Source organism: Abramis brama (assembly GCF_963993115.1).
Source record: "Abramis brama genome assembly, chromosome: 9".
NCBI classification, from domain to species: Eukaryota; Metazoa; Chordata; class Actinopteri; order Cypriniformes; family Leuciscidae; genus Abramis; species Abramis brama.
Window position 1 is genome coordinate 5,509,654 of NC_139971.1, and position 22,084 is coordinate 5,531,737.

Below are 22,084 nucleotides of genomic sequence, written 5' to 3' on the forward strand. Positions count from 1 at the left end.
ATTTTATTGTTTTGATGAGATAATGTTACATGTCAAAAGTTTTTATTTTCTTATTCATTTCTTTTCAAATATTAACTTCTTTGTGTAAAAATACTGAATGAGAAAAAACTTGCTGAGTGCATAGTAAGGCAAATATGAACCTCCTTTAATAAGAAAGATTCTTTAAAATGTCTTTCCCACTCATAGATATGATGAACACCTGATCAGACTGCATAATTCAGTGTTATTTTCTGTGTTTAATGCATTGCTTACACTTTTTAACCTTTAGGTGCACATCATGCTTGCATTTCTTACCAAAAGTACAGGCAGGAATTACTGGCACTGAATTCAAGTGTAAGGTATGTAAAAGTTTAAGCATTCTGCATTCAGCAGGTCATTCTGGGTTTAAAGTTTATGAGTCACATAAGTCATCTGGCCCTAAATAAGCTCTATCTCAGTGTCTGTGTAATTCTTCCAACATCCGGTTATCAATCTTGCAATTAAAAGATTAAAGCAAACCTGACCTTGGACACATAAAACAACAAGGGTGATGGTCTTTTGAATGTTAGATGATAGTATTACATTTCGAGCGCCAGTATGGGACCACCTTGACAGTTACTTGTATTCCTATCCTGGGATTTATGCGTGTCTCTCAGGTCAAGGCAATTCCGTTGTCCAATCCTTGGATATTTCTTCTGGGAATTCAATATATCTTTTAAGTGCGGTGTAGGTTTTCCATACTGTTTTTCTCTTGAAAAGCTCAAAGCTGGGGGTACAGGAGGCAGATCTTATAAATATAGTAAAGCTGTCTAAATGAGCTAATACACCATTGTCTGGATAGAGTTACTGCTGATATTTCATATCTTGCTAAACATGGAATAATGAAATAAAGTTTGCATCATTGACATGTTGTGTGTTACCCTTAGAGTGTTAGGGGCTTTTCAGGATTATTCACTGATGTTTATGAAATGGTGTAAAGGTTTCAATTTGATGTTGGGTCAGTGTGGTTGGCTGTTCACATTGAGTCACAGGGAGCGGTCGCAGATACCGACCAAGTTACATGAGTGACCGCCACGCAATGCCAGAGAGAATGTGGAAACATTGACAGATTGAGGAAATAACAGTAATGGATCAAAGACCACTGTAGTTTAAAAACTACGGAACACTTTTGTTCTATTTTCAATTTGAATGCCACTTAGAACATTACACTTTTTGTGTCACAAGCCAAAACTGATGGAACCATAGATTCAGAAACAACAAAAAAAATATATATATTTTTGCATTTATTTGCACTATAATTTTCCTGACTTTTCCTGAAAATTGTAATTCTTGTTTTTGAAGTAACCTGTTTTTAGAATGCAGATAAGACAGGTAGATAAATAGACAGACAGACAGACAGAAATACATATAGACAGACAGATAGATAGACAGATAGAGAGATAGACAGACAGACAGACAGACAGATACAGGCAGACAGACAGACAGATACAGGCAGACAGATAGAGTGAGAGAGAGACAGACAGACAGACAGATACAGAGATAGATAGACAGACATATAGAGTGAGAGAGAGACAGACAGACAGATAGACAGATAGATAGATAGATAGATAGATAGATAGATAGAGCATGAAGCTCCACCCACACCCTAACCGTCAGTATAGGGCATAAGCAGGTCGTACAAAAACGCACAAATATGAATTCATACAAATTAGCCACCAGTTTGCCAAAATGTTGTGATATTGTGTTGGATAAACATATGAGTTTAAATCTTGAAGAGATTATTACAATTTATTCACTCAATGATGGAATTGGGATCTATTCATAATAAGAAAAATAATTAAGAAACTACTTTTTACTTTTTCTGCTCATTTGCCGTACTATCAGCAACTATCAAGAAACTATGCAGATGGAGAGCGGTTCCAAACCACACAACTGTGTGAATGTTTGCTGTTTTCAGAAAGCACCAAGTCATTGAAGTAAGTTGGAACTTACTTAACGATGCTTTTGATCACCCCGGATTGAAAGACAGTTTTACGCCATGTTCCTGGCTCTTTTTGATGATTTCTTATGATAAAAAATGCTTTTCTATTTAGTGTAATAGATACAAAATAGACAGTCAACACTCTGGTTCCCACAGTCTGTGTTACCGCCTTCCTCTCCTCCCTGTATCAGGACCGCTCTCCTCTATCAGCAAGGTCAGTGACCTCATCAGAAAGCGCAACGCCTGAGCGAATCACACACACCCCGGGTGACTTGATTCTAGGTGCGCAGGAACGAACGGGGGGTGGGCAGGAATGTGGGACAAATGGCCACTACCACACTCTTAAAAATAAAGGTTTTAAAAGGGGGGTTTTGGCAGCAATGGCACAAGAATAATTTTTGGTTCCGCAAAGAACCATTCAGTGTGCAGTTCTTAAAAGAACCGGTTTTTCTTATTGTAAAGAAAAAAACCGTTTTCCACTATAAAAACCCTTTTGCGGTTCCATGGATGTTACAGTTTCTTTTAAAGACGCCAGTAAAGAACCGTTGTTTTTAAGAGTGTGGACGGGGGAAGATGTTAGAGTATAATAATTTTTTTATGGGAGTTTTAGAATTATTACAGTTTCCAATCTGCACTGTGCATTAGCAGTACGGAAGATTTCTCTAGAAAGTGTGCGTACAATTCTCGGTAACGTACAGTATATATGTCTGTAAGATGACTGGAGTGTCAGCCCTATCAGTTAAGGGAATGGAGTGAGTGTGTTTTCTTGCTGGAAATGTTATATGAGTCACTGTGCTTGTCCATCCTTCATGAAGAAGTAAAAAATTACCTTTCTGTCATTGAGATTAACCTGAAATGTCAAAGCAGGTCTCCAGATGAAGAATTTTCAGAATTTTCTTTTTTGAGAACCATGAGTTCCTAAAATGAAACGTTTAGGAGCCAAATGAATTTTTAGATGGAAAAATTGCATAACCATCGATTACAGCTGCAGTTCTTTGATTGCAAAGCTTCTTGCTTTAGCAACAGTCACTGATGTTGACGGCGTTTTAGTGTGCAATAACTGCAATGTTATAGTTTTATAAACTACTGTTTTCTAGTTGTAGCTACTGTATTTAATACATATTACTTCCAATTTGATCCTGATAGTATTTGCACCATATAGGGTTAAAGGTGGGGTAGGCAATTTTGGACAGGCTAGCAATAGCAAGCTAGCTTTGAAAGCATAGATCCCACCCTCCCTTCAGAGCGTCTCCAAAGCCACGCCTCCTCCAAAACACATGAACGCACACAGCAGCACCAGCAAAACGTCACGAGAGACGGCGTTAAATTACCTCATGTCTCAAAGCACACAACATTACAATAATAGTGAAAGTGAACAATTTAAAGAGCTCTGACTTTCACCACCTGACTGCTGCAGATTCATTTCAGCGTTAAGTTTATAAGATAAATACTCATGAGTTGATCTCTCATAATTACGTTTATGATGACATGGCATGAACACTGCATAAGCTTGTTGTTTTAGTTCAGGAGGGACTGTAAAAGCGGCTGCTGTTTGTTTATGCTGCCCGGTGACTGTGTCTACAGCCCTGTATGTCATGTGATGTCTGCGCAAACAGGTGAGCAGAGGTATGGAAATACATTTGTTGACAGGCAGGTAGGACATCATATCAAGCATTTGGACCTAATGCAATGATTGGACCAACATTTTTTGTTCCTGTGACTTCCACAGAAGATATGTGTCCATGTTTTAATATTTAGACCACTTCTATTATTGATTGCTATCAGGATGTGAAGAGAGCTTCAACCAGCCTATAACAAAAAGGGTTTATAAAATAAATTGCCTACCCTGCCTTTAATTCAGGATAATTGGGACATTCCCAATATACCTGAATTTACCTCTAAATATCACTCTGTTTTTCCCTGTTTAGAGGCATTAAAAAAAAAAATATATATATATATATATATATAATATTTTTTTAATGAGTTAAATAATAATTAAATAATTAAATATTTCTAAGTCTTGGTTCATTTTGGATTGACATAACTGAATAATGATTCACGTTTCAGTCAAGGAGTCAGTAACTGAGTCTGATTCAAACTTACAAGTGAGTTTGAGGGTTGTTTGTCTCTTTGACTCAAAAAAAAAAAAAATAGTTCTTTAAGGTGCGGTCACAGTAGTGAAATTTGGCCCATTTTCTATTGTCAATAGGTTTGTGGTGTGAAGCACAGTGCATAAACTCAACATTTCTGTTTGGCATGCTTTTTTATTCTGGACACAAGTTCAGTGTTCTGACTCTAGTCTATGATATCACACTGAAAAAATATTTAGGACTAAATTTAAGATTTATGTATTTGAAATGCATATAAAATGTCCATCTATTTAGATTACACAGTTTTAACATTAACTTACTGTGATGCATGTCAGTCATACATAAATGAAAAAAACATGGCATAGTTTATTATTAACTATTTTCATCTATTGTACTTTCTAAATGCATTTATTCAAATTGCATAGAATCAGCATAAACCTGTTAATTGTGAAAAAAAAAGTATTCAGCTAAAAAGTATAAACATGGATACAATATGACTAGCAGTGGAACAAACAATATTAATTTAGTTAAATGCAGGAGATTGAAACACATTTTATTTATTGACACTACTTATATAAACCTGGCTATTGTGTATTTAAAACACATTCAGTTTATTAGTATTACACTACCTGTTTCATTTATTCACTGTCACACATGTATTACAGTAAGTTTATTAGTTTATGTTAAAATGTTGTAATCCAAATGGATGGAAATTGCTATTCAAATACATAAATCTTAAATTTAGGCCTAAATATTTTTCTGAGTGCACAAAGTGATGGTAATAATCAGTGTTTGGTCTGGCAACATTCACTATTTCCCAATTGTCTGTTTAGAATGTGCAATGATGAAATCACACATGATTTCCGAGTTCTAATGGAATGTCTCATACTTTGTGTGGTGGGTGTGTAACGGTGAAGATGTGGATTTCTTTACTGTAACTCAGCTGATCTGTGAACTTTTATCCTCTGTGGACTGACTCACATGCACCTGCTGTTGCAGAGTCAGATAGCAGTCTTATCACAAAGCTAAGATGGGCGGATGATGAACAACAAGAACTAGGCGCTTCACACGCCACTAACCCCATGGACATGAAGTTATCTTATAAGGATCTAGATGCTTTTCCTTCTGAAGGTCTTTTGGAATTTAGGGTACATTTACAGCACCATGATGTACTAAAAACAAAAACAAAATTCCTTTTTGTTTTTCACATACAGACGACAACATGGTCAAAATGATCCCCGTTCACGTGGATTTGCGAAAACGACTAAAAACACTGTATTATTCATGCCAGGCCAGAGTTGGTGGCACTTTGTAAAGAAACACTACACACCTTTATACTGAATACGTTATATGTATGTGCATGACGTCACCGTTTTCACAAATTTGTGTTTTTGTAGTTTACATGGAGCGAAAACTATTGTTTTTAAAAACTTGCGTTTTCAGGCCATCAAAACACTGTTGTCATGTAAATAAACGGCCAAAACGCAATTCTTTTTCTACATTTTTAGTTCAGAACGGTGTTGTGTAAACGGCCCCTAGAGCACGCCAGGTCATTTTGTTTTCAACATGACACAGAGGGACATGTGTTGGAAAGAGATGTATTCATGAGAGAAGAATATCTTTAGTGATTTGTGTTTCTGTTTTTAGGACCCTGCTATCTGTTGCTGTGGTGACTGTACTGTGATTTTATCTCTGAGGAGATGCAATCTCACTCATCCCATAAACTATCTCCAGGTCAGCTCAAAGCACACTTTAAGAAGCATACTCTTGTGCATGTTTAAAATCATGCACTGAGAACCACTTGAGCTTTGATATACATTTAGTGAAAAATCCCTCCATAAACCTTTCTAACTCTGCATTTTTTTCCCCTTTACATTCACACCATTAGAATTAGATCAATGACAAAATGTTCAGTCATAGGTGGGGTTTTCGTTTCATGGCTTACTTGATGAGGTGTATTTGTAAAGGAGCCAAAGACATAAATTCAGCTTTTCTGGTTGTAAATAGAGTCTATCTGATCTGCCAGTAATATTTTACCAATGGCTCATTAAATAAAAAGTACTTCTGTGTTCTGGTGCACTCTCATGTCTGTATTCTGTATATAGTATGCATGTCAGTGTAAGTCTATTGGATTTTTTTCCCCTTCTAATGTCCTTGTGGCAAGTCTGATCACTCAGAAAAGCAATAACACACCTGTCCTCAAGCCCCATGATTCACAAACTCTTGCGAGATGAGTAATGCCGTAGTAAACCGTAGTAGGTCTGTTTAAAGGGATAGAGCTGGCAAAAATTTAATCCCTGGAGGCTGACTAGGAGAGGCAGGACAGGATGCCTCCAGGGCGGTACCGGTGATATAGGGAACAAGGGAGGTTCTGGCAGTTCAGGGGGCCACCAGAGCGTCGCTGGTTCAGGAGTCCAGGGCGGAGCCGGCAGCTCGGGGGACCAGGGCGGAGCCGGCCCTTCAGGGCGGAGCATTTTGGGGACAGCCTCCGTAGACAGGTAGCCCCCCCCCCCCCCCCCAAAAAAAAATGTCTTGGGTGGAGTTTTGGGCTCTGGAGCTGGCTTGTGAGTTGAAGCGGGCTCAGGGACCAGAGGCGAATTTTGAGGCGCGGTGGCGGCCATCTTGGTCGAAGACTTAGGTTCGGGCGTGGCAGAACGAGACTCTGCGGAACGAGCCCTCTTGGCCGAGGGCCCACGGGCCGGAGCCGGTGTGTGCGCTGCCCACACACACAAAACAGCTGAGGTGACCATAATGTGCGCTGCATCCACCGTAGCTGACTCAGGCACGGCGGCCATCTCGTCCGAAGACACAGGTGCGGCTGACATGGCGTGAAGAAGCTCAGGCTCAGCAGGCATAATGTGAAGACGTGAAGAAGCTCAGGCTCGGCAGGCATGACGTGAAGAGACTCAGGAATGCCGGCCATCTTGGGACGTGGCTCTGGATTTGGTGGAGGAGTGTTGTTGGTAGGCTCTGCAAGGCCGATGGTGAATGCACCCACTCCACATATGCGGCGAAATCTTACCGAGGACCGCTCACTGAGGCTGGAGATGTAAAACACACACAGCGAGTGGTCGGGATAGTGTGTTAGGCACGCCAACTCCAAGAAATCCCTGGTGTGAGATTCTAGGGAGCGGTCCTTCTGCTCCAGACATAGAGCAACGGCGGGAATGTCCACGGTGATGGTGGAAAACAAACAAAAGAAAACTCAGCTAAAAATAAACTGTTAAAGGTCTTGTATTCTGTCACAGGTGGAGTGGCTGTAATCAAGTGCACAACGATGGGGATACTAAAGAAGACTTTAATCTAGGAATAAACATGAAATACTACAACCACATGGAATTCAAATAATACAAGACCAGGATCAGGGAGAAATAGAGGGCTTAAATAACGCAATGACAGTAACCATAGTAGCTAACAGGACACAGCTGAACCAAATCAACTGAAGGAGGAGTGGCTAGAAACTGAACTATGAACACAGAGGAAAAGTACTTAGTTACTTTTTATTGGAAAGTAATGTGTTATGTAACTTAAGTTCCTTTTTCTCACCTGGGCTGGGTTTGCTTGTTATATTTTTGCCAAATGTCAAAGGTCCTTTCATACTAAAAGTGAAATGAATGAGAAGACTGAAGGAAATGCCATTTCACGCCTGTACAGAAGAGGGCGCAGCTCAAACAAACCATTCAGCTCTGCTGCCATTCTGGATTGCAGAAGTATAGGATGAAGGAGGATGAACAGGAGAAGTTTAACTCTCTTACTTCAGCAATAAAAACAAAAAAATGAAACAAATGTGATGTTTTTCTAAAGTCATTTCAGCTTATTAGTATGGCTGAATTGGATCATCGAAGGTCAGCAGCAAATTCATTCGTTAAGAAAGTGAGATTAAATACATAAAGTATATTTGTGTAATTTAACATATTTCATTATTGCAGGTTTGCATTTCATAGTTTTCATTAATTTTGAGACGATCAAGTGAGATAAGTAAATGCTTGCTTACAACTACAATAACCATCATGTTCACACACAGCACACACAACATTTCTCGCATGGGGACAGGAAAGCTGCCAGTGAATGGGAAAACTAAGCAACTATTTGAAAAAGTAACTCAGATATTTTGTAGTAAGTGATTAAATCATTAATTATTGTAAAGTAATGCGTTACGTTTCTTGTTACTTGAAGAAGTAATCTGATTAGGTATAACTCGTGTTACTTTTAATCTGTTACCCCAACACTGCACACGACAACAAACCTTGTAGAAGCTCAAACGTGCTTGTGTGACACCTGAGAAAGTATGTGCGTTGATCAATGTTTAAATAAATATTTGGATGAACTATCCCTTTAAATCCTAAGAATCCTGAAAATAAGCAGTAGTAATCATTTCCAGACACCACTACTAATACTGCTATTATTTCTCAGATGTGTTGATTATTTTTCAACACGCCATGTTTTGGCTTTGACCTTTTTGGACCTTTAGATACATTTAGTCGTTGGATTATGAAATACTTTGCCTATTTTATGGAGCACTTCCTTTATTTTCTTTTCTCTTTTTCCCTTCTTCTTTGCAGTGTTGAAAAGGGTATTTCCTTTGTTACAAGACATTGCAGAGCTTATATCGGTAAGTGTAACATGTGATGTTGTCTTTTGAGATGTTGTAATATTTGTGCCCATGAACGCTACAGAAGAACCACGCTAATGCGTTCTGTGTTTCATAGCAGAGGTCCCGAAAGCTTTGTCTTTAGTTCACTTTATAATGTGGAAAGTGATGACAAAGTGTGTTGCAAAGGAATGGGAAACATTGTTGTAAAAGGTTACACACACACACACATGCACACACACACGCAGACGTGGAGGGAGGGCTTGAGTTCATATTAAATAGTAGTAAATATTAATAATAGTAAATATTAATGACCCCTTTAATATTTGTTTAATGTTTCTAATCTTCACTCATATTTCATACACAGGATTGGTGCAAAACTGAATTAACAACATGCATACGGTAGTTTTTTCTGATCCCAAGCCCTCTGTGACGTTCCTTTAGATGCACTTGTCACATTATATTAAAGTCATATTATTAAAGCAGCTTAACTGCAATAACAAGGAAAATAACAATATTCAGCTCAGTTTAGTTCAATGTAGAGTCAAATTAGATCAGTAAGTCAGTGTTGCAAAGTTCATCAATTATGAAACAAAATTCAGTCTCAGCTGTAAAACAGCAGCAGCTCTACACTAGAAAATAGTATCAATATTCAGCTTAATTCGGTTCAATAACTGTCAATGTTGCAAAGTTCATCAGTGATGAAACGAACTCAATTCAACTATAAGCAGCTCTACAGAAGACAAGTGTCATTATTCATTCTTTCTTTCTTTCTTTCTTTCTTTCTTTCTTTCTTTCTTTCTTTCTTTCTTTCTTTCTTTCTTTCTTTCTTTCACGTTAAAACACTTTATAGAACATTTCATTTTTTGGATTTAGCAGACACTTTTATCCAAAGCGACTTAAAAACGAGGAATACAACAAGAAAAATGTGCATTTAGTACAAGTAATTTCTCATTTTCTTGGATGTGTTTATTGGAGTGAATCTCATCTGCTATACTGTATGTAAACAGGGAGTTATTGACAGTTATTCAGTCAAATGACCTCTTTGAGACCTCTTACCTTTCAATGTCCTCAGCTATCCACGATTACATCACAAAGAGCTCCACCAAATATAATTAAGCAATAAGCTAGGAGAGGCTGTGTTACATGGTGAATGTTGTCACTGTTCCAACTCAGCTGGCACTCTCTGAAATCTATCTTTATATTATTTTTATTAAGCAAAATTCATTTTGTTCCGCACTTTTTTATTCCCTGACAAATGTAAACTAAAGTGAGTAGTATGCGGTTGAGTGCTGTATGTAGTGTGTGTTCGTGTCACAGCTGTTACTAGTGTATTTTAGCATGGCTACGCTGCGTCTTGGGCCGTAAACAGTGAGACTCCCTGGATGGATGGCCAGTCCATCACAGTGTTACTTTAATTATGTAGGCTACAAAGAGCAGAGCACTGCTGAAGACATTTGTATACAAATGCCATGCGAAATCTGGTTGCTTTTTGGCATGGTCTTCAAGTCTCCAGTGAGGAATTCCCCATTATTTGGCTGTTATAAAACAGATGATGCATGCATTGAGGAATCAGCTCTGCTGGAGTCTGTCTCAGTCATACACCTCCAGAGTTCTCACAAAGTGGATTTATATATTTTCAGACCAACACTCCAGATGTCCATGGGTGAAGAGGTAAAGAAGGGGTGATCTCAGAAGGACAGACTGAACCTCACAGGACCTCTGTATGACTATCTTCATTGGGACTGAGCCTAAGCCTAGAACAAATTGAGACATATCCTCCTGAGTAATGTAAAAAAAAATTGAAGTGTCTGCCTTAAATTAAGTACAATCAACCTGACTGTGTAAGCCATTTCAACTTAAATGATAGTAAACTGACTTAAAAAATTAGTTTAATATTTTAGAACTTATTAAAAAAAGTTGAAAATTGTTAACTTATTTTGATTATTTTGAAGTAATGTAAAAAAAGATGTTGTCATGAGTTGTAAGCACAAGTACGAATACCTGCAAAGCATTTCTGCCTGACGCACCTCCGCCGGTGCCGTTTGGGCTGTCTGCAGAGCCGTCAGCCGGGAGCCACCCATCGTTGATGTTTCGCTCCTTTAATCCCGGAACATCTCCGGGTGGTGGAGCAACGGCAGGGACGTCTCCCTACCGCTCCCTGCAGCCAGCCCTAGGATCCTCCTTTCCCCCGCTTGTCCTTTCTCCGGAGCCAGAGCCTGAAGCTCCCTTGCTCTGCCTCCTCAGCCAGATCTTTTAGCGCCTCTGACCCCGAGAGACTTCAGGAGTCGTTGAGTGGAGGTTCCAGTGAAGCCTCGACAGCCTACATTCACTGGATAGGTGAAAGTGCATGCAGCTGAAAGGTCTGCATTCTTCTCCTTCTTGCTCTCAAACGCAGACTCCAGGCCATCTTCTGTCAGTTCAACCATAATGACTGTTCGATAGCAGACCAGAGCACGATGTCTGGCCGGAGGGAGGTTACAGCGATCTGCTGTGAGAACTTAAGCTGGCGATCAAGATCAGCTCTCATCTCTCAGTGGCCTCCGGGAGACAGCAGGGACCACTCCTTTGTACTGCTGCTTAATGCCTCATCCCCTTGCCTCATGAACCTAATCAGCCCTTGAGATGTTGCTGCCTGGCCCTTCCAGTCTACGTGTTTCGATGACTTCAGCTAATTTTCGCAGGACCTGGTCATGGCGCCAACCATAACGTCCTTGGGTTAGTGCCGTCTTGCAGCTGGACAGGGTGTTCTGTAAGCTGGGGTTCTGATGGCCGCAAAGCTGGCAGATCTCCTCTGAGCCGTACCAGAGATGCAGATTCTGGGCGCTTGGGAGGGTGTCGGATGTGGCCCTGATTAGGAAGCTCAGCCTTGCTTGAGGCATTGAGGCTTGAGGCTTATTGATCATATCATTTTGTTTTATTTTTGAAAAGCTGTTATGTTAACTGAGAAAGCCTAAAGTAGGAACACTAAGCAATTTTATACCTCTTTACTAAATTCAAACACGCGCCTTCTCTGCAAAACCTGCCAATCCGATATCAGAATATATAATATATACATAAATACAATGGGCCCTATCTTGCACCCAGCGCAATTGACTTTGTACACCGACGCATGTCTCATTCCTATTTTGCACCCGCGCACAGTGGGCTTTTCCCTCCACAGACACATGTTGGTAAATTAGGAAATGAACTTGCGCTCCCGGGGGCGGTTCAGCGAAAAGAGGAGGCGTGTTCCGGCGCAAACGTTCCCTGGTGCTATTTTGCAGTTTCAGAAAACAATTCCGCCACAGACCAGGAAAAACCTAGTCTAAAGTCAGTGGCGCGTTATTCAGATGGTATTTTAAGGGCGCATGCTTGGCCATAATGTAGCGTGTGCACAACGCACATACACTTTGCTTCTCTCATCTACACACAGATGCAGCAGTTGCCATTTTTGCAAACCATACATAATTACAAGAAAAAATATTCCACACGAGGGAAATCATTGTAGTGTCCATGAAGATGTGAAAAATAGGCATAAATATAGCTTACACATTTACCAAAATTATTATACACCCATTTAACCGAAGCTAATTTGGGTGGGTTTCTCCATCCCCATACAATGTCACTTCTCTGTGTTTTACGGCCCTGACGAGAACGTCGGTCTCCTCGGCTGTGAACCGCTCCTGGCGTGATCGGCAAATCCGCCGTTATAATAGCAATCCGCCAAGGAACAAGCGCGCCTGCTCTTAAAGGGAATGTGAGATGTCGCTCTGATTGGTTTACTTCACGTTACGCCCAAACCACACCTATGAGTAATGTAGCTACTTCAGACCAACCCAATTTAGATTTGGGTCAGCAACAATAGCAACAGCGCCCGAGATCTGCCCACAAAGTTACTTGCGTTTCACATTCGATACTTGGGTTTCAGATCGTTAAAATAGGGCCCAATATATACAGTGTATATATATATATATATATATATATATATATATATATATATATATATATATATATATATACATATATATATATACATATATATATATATATATATATATATATATATATATATATATATATATATGCATATATATATACAGTGCTATGCATAAGTTTAGACACCCATGCTAAAGTTGGCTAAAAAGAGGAATAAAAAAATCATCTTTTGGAAATTGAACTTAATGCCTTAATTAAAAAAATTAGGAAAAATCCAACCTTTAAGGACACCAATTTTCTTTGTGAATGAATAATGTATCGTAAATAAATAAATGTTCTTCCTTAAAATGCAGGGTGCATAAGTTTGGACACACCTGTGTTAAATAGAGGCAGGCAGATTTTTATTTTTAAAGGCCAGTTACTTCATGGATCCAGGATACTATGCATCCTGATAAAGTTCCCTTGGCCTTTGGAATTAAAATGCCCCACATCATCACATAGCCTTCACCATACCTAGAGATTGGCATGGAGTACTTTCCATAAGATCATCTCTCAATGCAAATCAAACCAGCTATTAGGCTAACTGAAATAAAACCATTCCAATCTCTAGGTATGGTGAAGGCTATGTGATGATGTGGGGCTATTTTAATTCAAAAGGCCAAGGGAACTTTATCAGGATGCATAGTATCCTGGATCCATGAAGTAACTGGCCTTTAAAAATAAAAATCTGCCTGCCTCTATGGGAATTTAACACAGGGGTGTCCAAACTTATGCACCCTGCATTTTAAGGAAGAACATTTATTTATTTACGATACATTATTCATTCACAAAGAAAATTGGTGTCCTTAAAGGTTGGATTTTTCCTAATTTTTTTAATTAAGGCATTAAGTTCAATTTCCAAAAGATGATTTTTTTATTCCTCTTTTTAGCCAACTTTAGCATGGGTGTCTAAACTTATGCATAGCACTGTATATATATATCTATTACATGAATGGTTTGTGTTAAACAGCAACAAAAATTATAAAAAATAATAATAAACAAAGTCCCTGTTTTGACAGTGATAATAATCAGAAATGTTTCTTCAGCAACAAATCAGCATATTAGAATTATTTCTGAAGGATCATGTGAAGACTGGAGTAATGATGCTTAAAATTCAGCTTTGATCACAGGAATGAATTAGGCCTACATTTTAAAATATATTCAAGAAGAAAACAGCTATTTTAAATTGTAATAATATTTCACAATATTACTGTATCAAATAAATGCAGTCTTGGTGAGTAGAAGAGAAATTTTCAAAAACATTAAAAGAAAATTAAGATTTGAATGGTAGTGAATATAAATACATAAACAAATTAAATCTAAGTTATGTCATCTATTCAATTGCAAAGTTGAAAAATCCCCTTTTGCCTTTCATTCACATCTCTTATTTTTTCAAACAGGCTACAGACGGTGCTGGTATTTCACAACAGTGTTGCTCAATCCCAATGCACATCCATCAGCTTAATTGAATCTTCACTTTGACAACACAAATCCCTTAGATAGCACTCATTTATTCTTCCCCACGGAGAACACAGTGTCAACACTTCAGTCGGAGACCCTTATCTGCATTCATTCAGTACACTCTAAACATATAATGGACTTACATTTGAGATTGAGGAGAAAAGCAAAACAGCAAAAGTTTTTTATCTTAAAAAAAAAGGTTCCAAAAAAGTTTTTTTGTTTGTTTGTAGCACTGCAATAGAAGAGCCAGTTTAGATTCCCCAAAGAACCTTCCAGACAACAGTTCTTAGTGTGAAGAACATTTTAAATAATCTTAAGAACCATTTTTTCCCATTAAAAAAGAACCTTTTGTGCAATGGAATGATTCCATGGATGTTAAAGCATTTATGCAAACACAAAACACTTATTTTAGGGAAATTAAGTGTGTATATTTACTTTGATTTAACAAAATAACACTAACAAATAAAATCAATTCTGTTCTATGAGAAACAGCTGCACAATTAGGTTTCATGCTAACTAAAGCAACAAACAAACAAACACCCCCCCACACACACACACCCACCCACCCACACACACTTATTCATGCACACACATTCACAGACATTAGTCAGACGAGGACTGAAAGTGCTGTTCGAGTAAAAGATGAGTAAGGTACAGAAGAAGTGAAGCTTGTGGCTCCTCCTCTGGAGATGGTGGGGTGTTTTTTAGAGCTGATAGTCCCAGACAAATGGATAAGAGTGAAGTTACTCCTGCTCAGACTCTCCCATGCAGTTCTACTAGCACATCACCAGCGCTTCCCAGCAGACAAACACGACTTCTGCTTGACTGGACCTTGACGGGACCTCTTCAAGGGCTGATAGACCCTTCAAGATCTTGCCTTTGAAATTTTAAAGTCTTTTTCCTATAGTTGTCAGCGCAGGAGACCTCTGTGTTCTTCTTGAAATCTAGGGTGCAGATATTCAAGGGTGTTGCAGCGAAGAAAATCCTCCTAAATGCTGACTGAGCCGTGCGGCCTGATGGGATCGGACGTCAGAGACCTGAGCGCCCTGCTTCCAGCGGTCCCGGCGCTGCCGGGGAGGGACTCCAGCTGTTCCCTGCCTCTCAGCGGAGCTCCACAGTGGGGACCGATGCTGGACTTTCACCCGGCCTCCCCGTACGGATCTCTTCCCTCACAGTCCTTCGTCAAACAGGAGCCTGTCTGGGGGCCCGCAGACCCTCACGAGGATCCTCACTGCGGTTTGGGGGCCTTCACCGTGCACTTCACAGGCCAGCTCACAGGGATGCCGTTTGCTGATTCTCCCTCCAGCCAGAGCCGGATGTTCTCCGGCGGGCCGTATCTGGAGAACCCTCCTGTCCCGCGCAACCAGGGTGAGACAGCCGTCCCGTTCCTGGATCACATGCGCTCTGTCATGAGCCACATTATCTGTGTGTCTCTGTTGTTGGTGTCCACAACGTAAAGAACATGAAATTCAGAGTGGTACTTTGTGTGTGTACACTGTAAAAAAACTCAACTCGTTATTTTTAGTTTTACTAACAAAAGTTGGATAACTTTTTTATTTTGCCAATTTAAATACATTTGACACATCAGTTGCACAAACACAGTAAATTTAGTTTACTAAAATCAAAAATTTGTTTGTTTTTACAATGTAGGGCGTGTGTTTTTGTTGATAACAAATGACTCATGAAGGATCTCTTATTACCCTCAAAATATTATTTCTGAAAAGTGCATTAATCATGCATTTGAAGTCAGTTCAATCTTAAAGTTATACACGTTTGTGATTTACCTGATTTAGAATTGCTCAAATAATAATTATTTTAATCACATCATATTGTATATGATAACCAGCATATTGTAGAAAACAAACAAACAAACAAAAGGTACAGGCAATTTTCTGCCAGGACATTATCCGTTAAGTTTACAGTAATTTTTTTTAACCCTAAAACACAAAACAATGCATTAATTCAAAAGACTGGTTAAACACCTGTGAAAAATCAATATGGAAAATTCCTTCATATTAACACAATACATTACATTATTTGAAAGATTTTTTGGTAACGCTTTATTTTACAGTGTCATTGTTACATCTATGTTACATGTAGTTACTGTAGTAATAACTGTAAATTATGCATACTTGCATGCAACTAACCCTAAACCAAACCCTAACCATAACCCTATAACTACATGTAGTTGCTTAATATTACTTAGTGCTTAAATGTATAATTACAGTGTAACAAAGACACCTTAAAAATAAAGTGTAACCGGCTTTTCTTAGAGTGCGGTTAAACATGCACTTTTCATTAAACGACTACATAAATAGTTTTCGGTAGCACTTTGTTTTACAGTCCTGTTTCGCATGAACATACTTTATCGTTGTAAGGTACTAACCCTGAACCTTCCCCTAAACCTTAAATTAACCCATGCAGTTACCGTACTCTACTCAGTACGCTTGTGGGTAAGTACATTGAAAGTGCACGTACTGTAAAATAAAGTGCAACCTAGTTTTATTGAATAATCTGAAATCATCTATACGATTTACATGGACGTATAGAAGTAAAATATCTGAATAATGCCATATAAAGGCATTTATATGCTTTGATAAACGTATGGATCGTCTTTATTTCGCTCCAGCCAGATTCTTTGAAGGACACTTACAGTCTCCTTAAAACTATTGGGAAAGCAGAAGATTGATGCTCTCTGATGTTTTAAAGGAAAATTGACTGAAATGTTTCTCAAATGGTTAAAGAAGTAGTTTACAGTGAACCAACTAAATAAATACTGAAACCGTAATTTTCAGTAAACCGAAACAAAAATGTCAAATGAAATGGTCTTAAGAGGTTAAGATAAAGCGTGAAATGTTGCTTTCTGCAGTGATTTAGCTCAATAGATATTAAGATTGGTCTTTATTTATAGGTATTCATTCCATGGAACAAGCATTGTACATTCAATATACAATATAAGTCAATATCAATCTATATATATTTTTTTCCTTGTGTTGATGACTGACTTACAGCAGCATGTGAAACTCTTGAAGAGCTTCTCTCCTTTAAATCTGCACTCACAATCACAGTTTAAATCACAGTACTTGATTGTAGACTAGATTAGACACAGTCTCCCTGCATTTCATCTATTATTAGATTAACTTTAGGAAAAGTCACAATGACATTGTGATTAATTGCAAAAGCTCATTGGTCCCAAGCGGGTTATGAATTATAAGTCTGATGGCGAGGGATGTGTATTGGAAAACTATAATGTGTATTTGTTAGGAGTAGTGAGACCTTTTCAGTGTTTGCATTAGTTGAATAGTTTTTCAGCCAATGGATGTTTATGTATATTAATATTACTGGTATTATAGGGTACAACAAGTATGTGTATAACTAATATTAACATGATCTTAAACTGAAACTTAACTTTTTTTGATCTTAAAAACATGTTTGTAAATGTTGAGATTAACATTAACTAACATTAAGAAATGCTGTAGAAGTGTTGTTCATTCTGAGTCCAAGTTAACTAACATTAACCACTAAAACCTTAATGTAAAGTGTTACCATTTTTTCTTTAGTGTGACTTAACTCTGTTTGACTTTGTCTGTCAGTATAAAACAATGTTTGTGTGATGTTTCACCTGGTCCCTTTGTCCATTGCGGAGAATGGAGTGTATATCCAGTGAAAATAGATTTCATTAAGAACAAACAAACACTAACTTGTTTTGTCTCTTTCTCTCACAGGTTATGGTACAGTAGCATTTGATGGAGCTCCCAGCTACGGTCACACACCTGCACACCACACACCTCCATTCCCCAACAATACCTTCAAACACGAGGACCCCATGTCCTCACAAAGCACTATGGGTAAGGAAAATATGTTCTCAGTGTGACCTATAAAGCAGTAAATGCCTTTGAATAAATGATGAGTAAATGGAATAATTATGATGCAAAAGTAAGACAGTTGAAAGTAGATTGATTTCTGTGGAAAGTTGGCAAATACTGTTTGTTTGAGCATCCTGACCATTCCAACACAGCAACAATAACTCAACCAATGGGGTGAGTGTGGAGGCGGAGCTACCTGTTTGTGACAGATATCACACACTTCACCTTTAAATACTTTGCTCACCCATGAGAAAAAAAAGTATGCTTAATTGTATATTTTAGTCTACCATAAATGCTTAAATGCTAAATACTCGTCAGTACACTTTAACCATATTTCAAATACAATAAAAGTAATTATGAAATTGCATATAAAGATGTATGTAATTGGGTCAAAAAAGCACTCTTAAGTTAAACTAACTGCATTTAATATACATTTAAACTGTAAATAACATTGTGGTCACTTCACATTTTAAGGAATAGTTCACTTAAAAATGAAAATTATGTCATAATTTACTCATCCTCAAGGTGTTTCAAACCTGTATGAATTTCTTTCTTCTGCTGAACACAAAGGAAGATATTTTGAAAAATGTCGGTAACCAAAGTTGATGGACCCCATTGACTTCCATAGTATTTTTTTTTTCCTACTGGAAGTCAATCTGGTCCATCAACTGTCTGGTTACCGACATTCTTCAAAAGGTCTTATTTTGTGTTCAGGAGAAGAAAGAAATTCATACAGGTTTGAAACAACTTGAGGGTGAGTAAATGATTAACTTTTTTACTTATTTTTTATTTTGAATATTCTTCAAATCTCCTTATACGGCAATTACTTCAGAAACAATATCCTGTACAAGGGTTCATAGCATTCACACACTCTTACGTATGGTCAAGTCCACAGGAGAATATGTCCAGAAGTACAAGGAAGATAAGAAATAAAAAATAATTAGCAACATTTAAAATAAACAATGTGAACAGAACAAACATCAACTTAAAACAAAACATGGGTTGTATAAGTTCCCCTGGCAAATATAATGAGGGTCATTTCTAACGGTCCTCCATCACCGTCATTAATGGTGCCCATCTTTCAATAAAAAGTTCCCTCTGTAATCTCAACGAATATGTCATTTTTTCCATAGTGTAAATATTTCTTAAAATTGTTAGCCATTCAGCTTGGTTTGGCGACTCCTTTTTAAGCCATTTTATTGTAATTGTTTTCTTTGCTGCTACCAGTAATATCTGTAATAAATACATATTTTTCCTACTTTGTATCACAACTGGCTTCATCCCTAGAATTGCTATCAGAGGGTCTCTTATCAGTTCAACATTCAATACTTTATGTAAAAATGGATTTCCAAAAATGATCTAACAATGGGCATTGCCAAAAAATATGTGAGTGAGTAGCCATTGTCTCTCCACACCCCCTCCAACATTGACTTGATTGATTCGGATTCATTTTAGCCACAACTTGTGTTCTGAAAAATCTGTTATTTATCTTTCACTGAAATTCCTTCCACAAATTGCCGTTCGTGACTTTTTGAGCCTGAGTACATATCTCCAGCCAAACTTCTTCACTTATTTCGAGCCGTAGCCCCCTAATCCACTTGTCTTTCACATAAAATGAATTATCTTTTGTCATTGAAGCAATGACTCTATAAACATTGGTTATTGGTTTCCTCATATGTTCTCCACCCTGAATTTTCAATAAGAATTTTCATTTTTAAGTTTATTATTTCCGTAATAAGTATTCTTTTTTAAAAGTTTGCACAAGGGCTGTGCAGGATAGAGTACATTTAAGTAAAGTATGACAAACAAGACGTGTAGATATCTGGAGATCACTGCATCTGCAGCTCAGAGAGAAACTAAAGCACCGCAAGGATCATCTCGAGGTTACGTGTCAGATGGAGCTTTAATGTCAGGGCAGTAAATACTCTCATTTTTTCCTCCCTTCTCGCTCTTATTTTTACCTCTTCGTGTCCTTCCTCAAACACTCAAAACACTGAACGCAACAGTTTCTAAGTTCATTAAGCATACAGTAAATTACGCTGGCATAAATGATGGGCTCTCTTCTTCGGCCAGCTATCAGAAGGAAGCAGAATTGTGGAGAAGAATGTTTTTAGTGCTGCCGGGGGACTGAATCCATGACTGTTGCCCTAAGACATGAACAGTGAGCCCTCAGAAACTCTGCTGACTGCTTTATGGTCTCAGCGAGCCCTGCGCTGTTTGGATAACCGCAGTGAAGACCAGGCCACACTCTCTGTTAGTGTTAGCTCTACTGTAAAACGCTTTGTTTCACTTTCTTTCAGATATGGTTGACATCATATATGCTCTTTGAGTTGTAATATGTGCTTTGATTTTGTGATTATGCAGGTGAGCAACAGTACCCCGTCCCACCACCTGTCTATGGGTGCCACAGTCCTCCTGACAGCCAGGCCCTGCTTTTGAGGAACACCTTCAACAGGTACCTTCCTTATCACAGTTACTCAATGCAAATTACACTCACACAGACATAGTTAAGCATATGTTTTCATTATTATGAAGATCATTAAAACTTTAGGTAACACTTTACAATAAGGTTCATTAGTTAACATGAACTCAGAATGAACAATACTTCTACAGCATTTATTAATCTTTGTTCATATTAATTTCATCATTTACTAATGCATAATTAAAATGAAAGGTTGTAATTGTTAACATTAGTTAATGCACTGTGAACTAACATGCACAAACAATGAACAGCTGTATTTTTATTAACTAACATTAACAAAGATTAATAAACACTGTAACAAATGGATCGCTCATTGTCAGTTCATGTTAGTTAATACATTAACTAATGTTAACTTATGAACCTTATTGTAAAGTGTTACCACACTTATTAAGTTAATAACCCTCAATGATTTGTCATGCATGAAATAATAACAATAGAAATGCAATAAATTGCATCATAGAGGAAGCAAGCAGCCGCGAATTACAAGAAGTCACAAAAACACAAAGAATTGTTGATGCAACTGCTGAAATAAAGGGAGATTCCTGGATATTATCTAATGACAGCATTTGAGATGTGCTGTCGGTACCATAGACAACGACTTTGCTTGTCCCTCAGTCTGTAAAAAAAGCTAAAATCTCCAAGGCATTCTGGAGGGTTCATAACAGAAATGTGAGGCTATATATTGTTGTAATGAGAGGGCAGACTCAGAAACAAGGAGAGATGGATCTAACAACAGTTAGTTCACCCAAAAATAAAAATTATCTCATAATTTGCTCATCCTCAAGCCATCCTAGGTGTACATGACTTTCTTCTTTCAGCCAAACACAATCTGACTTATATTATAAAATATCCTGGCTCTTTCAAGCTTTATAATGGGAGTGAATGGTCCCAAAAAAGCGCATCCATCCATCATAAGAGGAATCCATACGACTCCAGGGGGTCAATAAAGGCCTTCTGAAGCAAAGTAATGCGTTTTGTAAGAAAAATATCCATATTTATAACTTTCTAAACTATAATCACTATGGCTTCCGGTAACGGTCGTACGCGAGTCTAGTTCTGGTGGAAGAGTGACCTCTGACCCGACCTATACTGTAGGAGTAGCGTAAGCTTAGATGAGAGTCGACGTCTCTCGCGGTTCAAACAAATCTGCATCTTTTTTACTGTTTATTCCCAATCTCATGCAATGGGAATCAATAGATCTCCATTCTACATGCGTCACTGTGAAGATGATTTTTGCTGTTTGTACAAAAAGACCTTTTCAGTGGAAATCACATTCGCTGTCGATAGAGCTGAACTTGTATTGAACCCGGAGCATTCCTTTGAAAGGCACATTAATTAGTGTAAGAAGTGAAATATGTATTGCTGATGGTGTGTCTGCTGTGGCACTGCTCCTCTGCTCTCTGAGACTGAATGGAGGTTCAGTGAAGCTCAGTCTGGATGGCTCAGATAAATCCCCATAAGTCTGCAGTGAGTCTTGCTGTCTGCACAAAGGTTAAGAACTGCACAGCAGCTCTCAGCAGGCCAAAATACACTCACAGTGATCTACTACCCGTTTCCTCTGAATTCTTCTTCCCATCTCGGCCTGGGCTTCCCCAGAGACACGAGAGGAGGAGAGAGGGGGAAGGACAGAAAGGCAGAACCTGATTTCACCAAGTACAACATGTTCCTGGATCAACA

The 22,084-nt window shown here is 38.3% G+C and overlaps 1 protein-coding gene across 4 annotated transcripts in view; it reads left to right on the forward strand.

The window, feature by feature from the left end:
• Positions 1 to 268: 268 nt before the first annotated feature.
• Positions 269 to 22,084, forward strand: part of wt1b (WT1 transcription factor b) — a 32,364-nt gene continuing 10,548 nt past the window's right edge. The window contains exons 1-5 of one of the 4 annotated variants that reach the window (XM_084124723.1): positions 276 to 338; positions 5,698 to 5,784; positions 8,613 to 8,662; positions 17,785 to 17,907; positions 20,290 to 20,380. In XM_084124723.1, the coding sequence (XP_083980849.1) occupies positions 17,886 to 17,907; positions 20,290 to 20,380 (113 nt within the window). In that variant the 5' untranslated portion in view covers positions 276 to 338; positions 5,698 to 5,784; positions 8,613 to 8,662; positions 17,785 to 17,885. Of the gene's footprint in view, positions 339 to 5,697; positions 5,785 to 8,612; positions 8,663 to 14,443; positions 15,428 to 17,784; positions 17,908 to 20,289; positions 20,381 to 22,084 lie in introns of those variants that run through there. The other 3 variants (XM_084124724.1, XM_084124722.1, XM_084124721.1) reach the window with 3 other exon arrangements.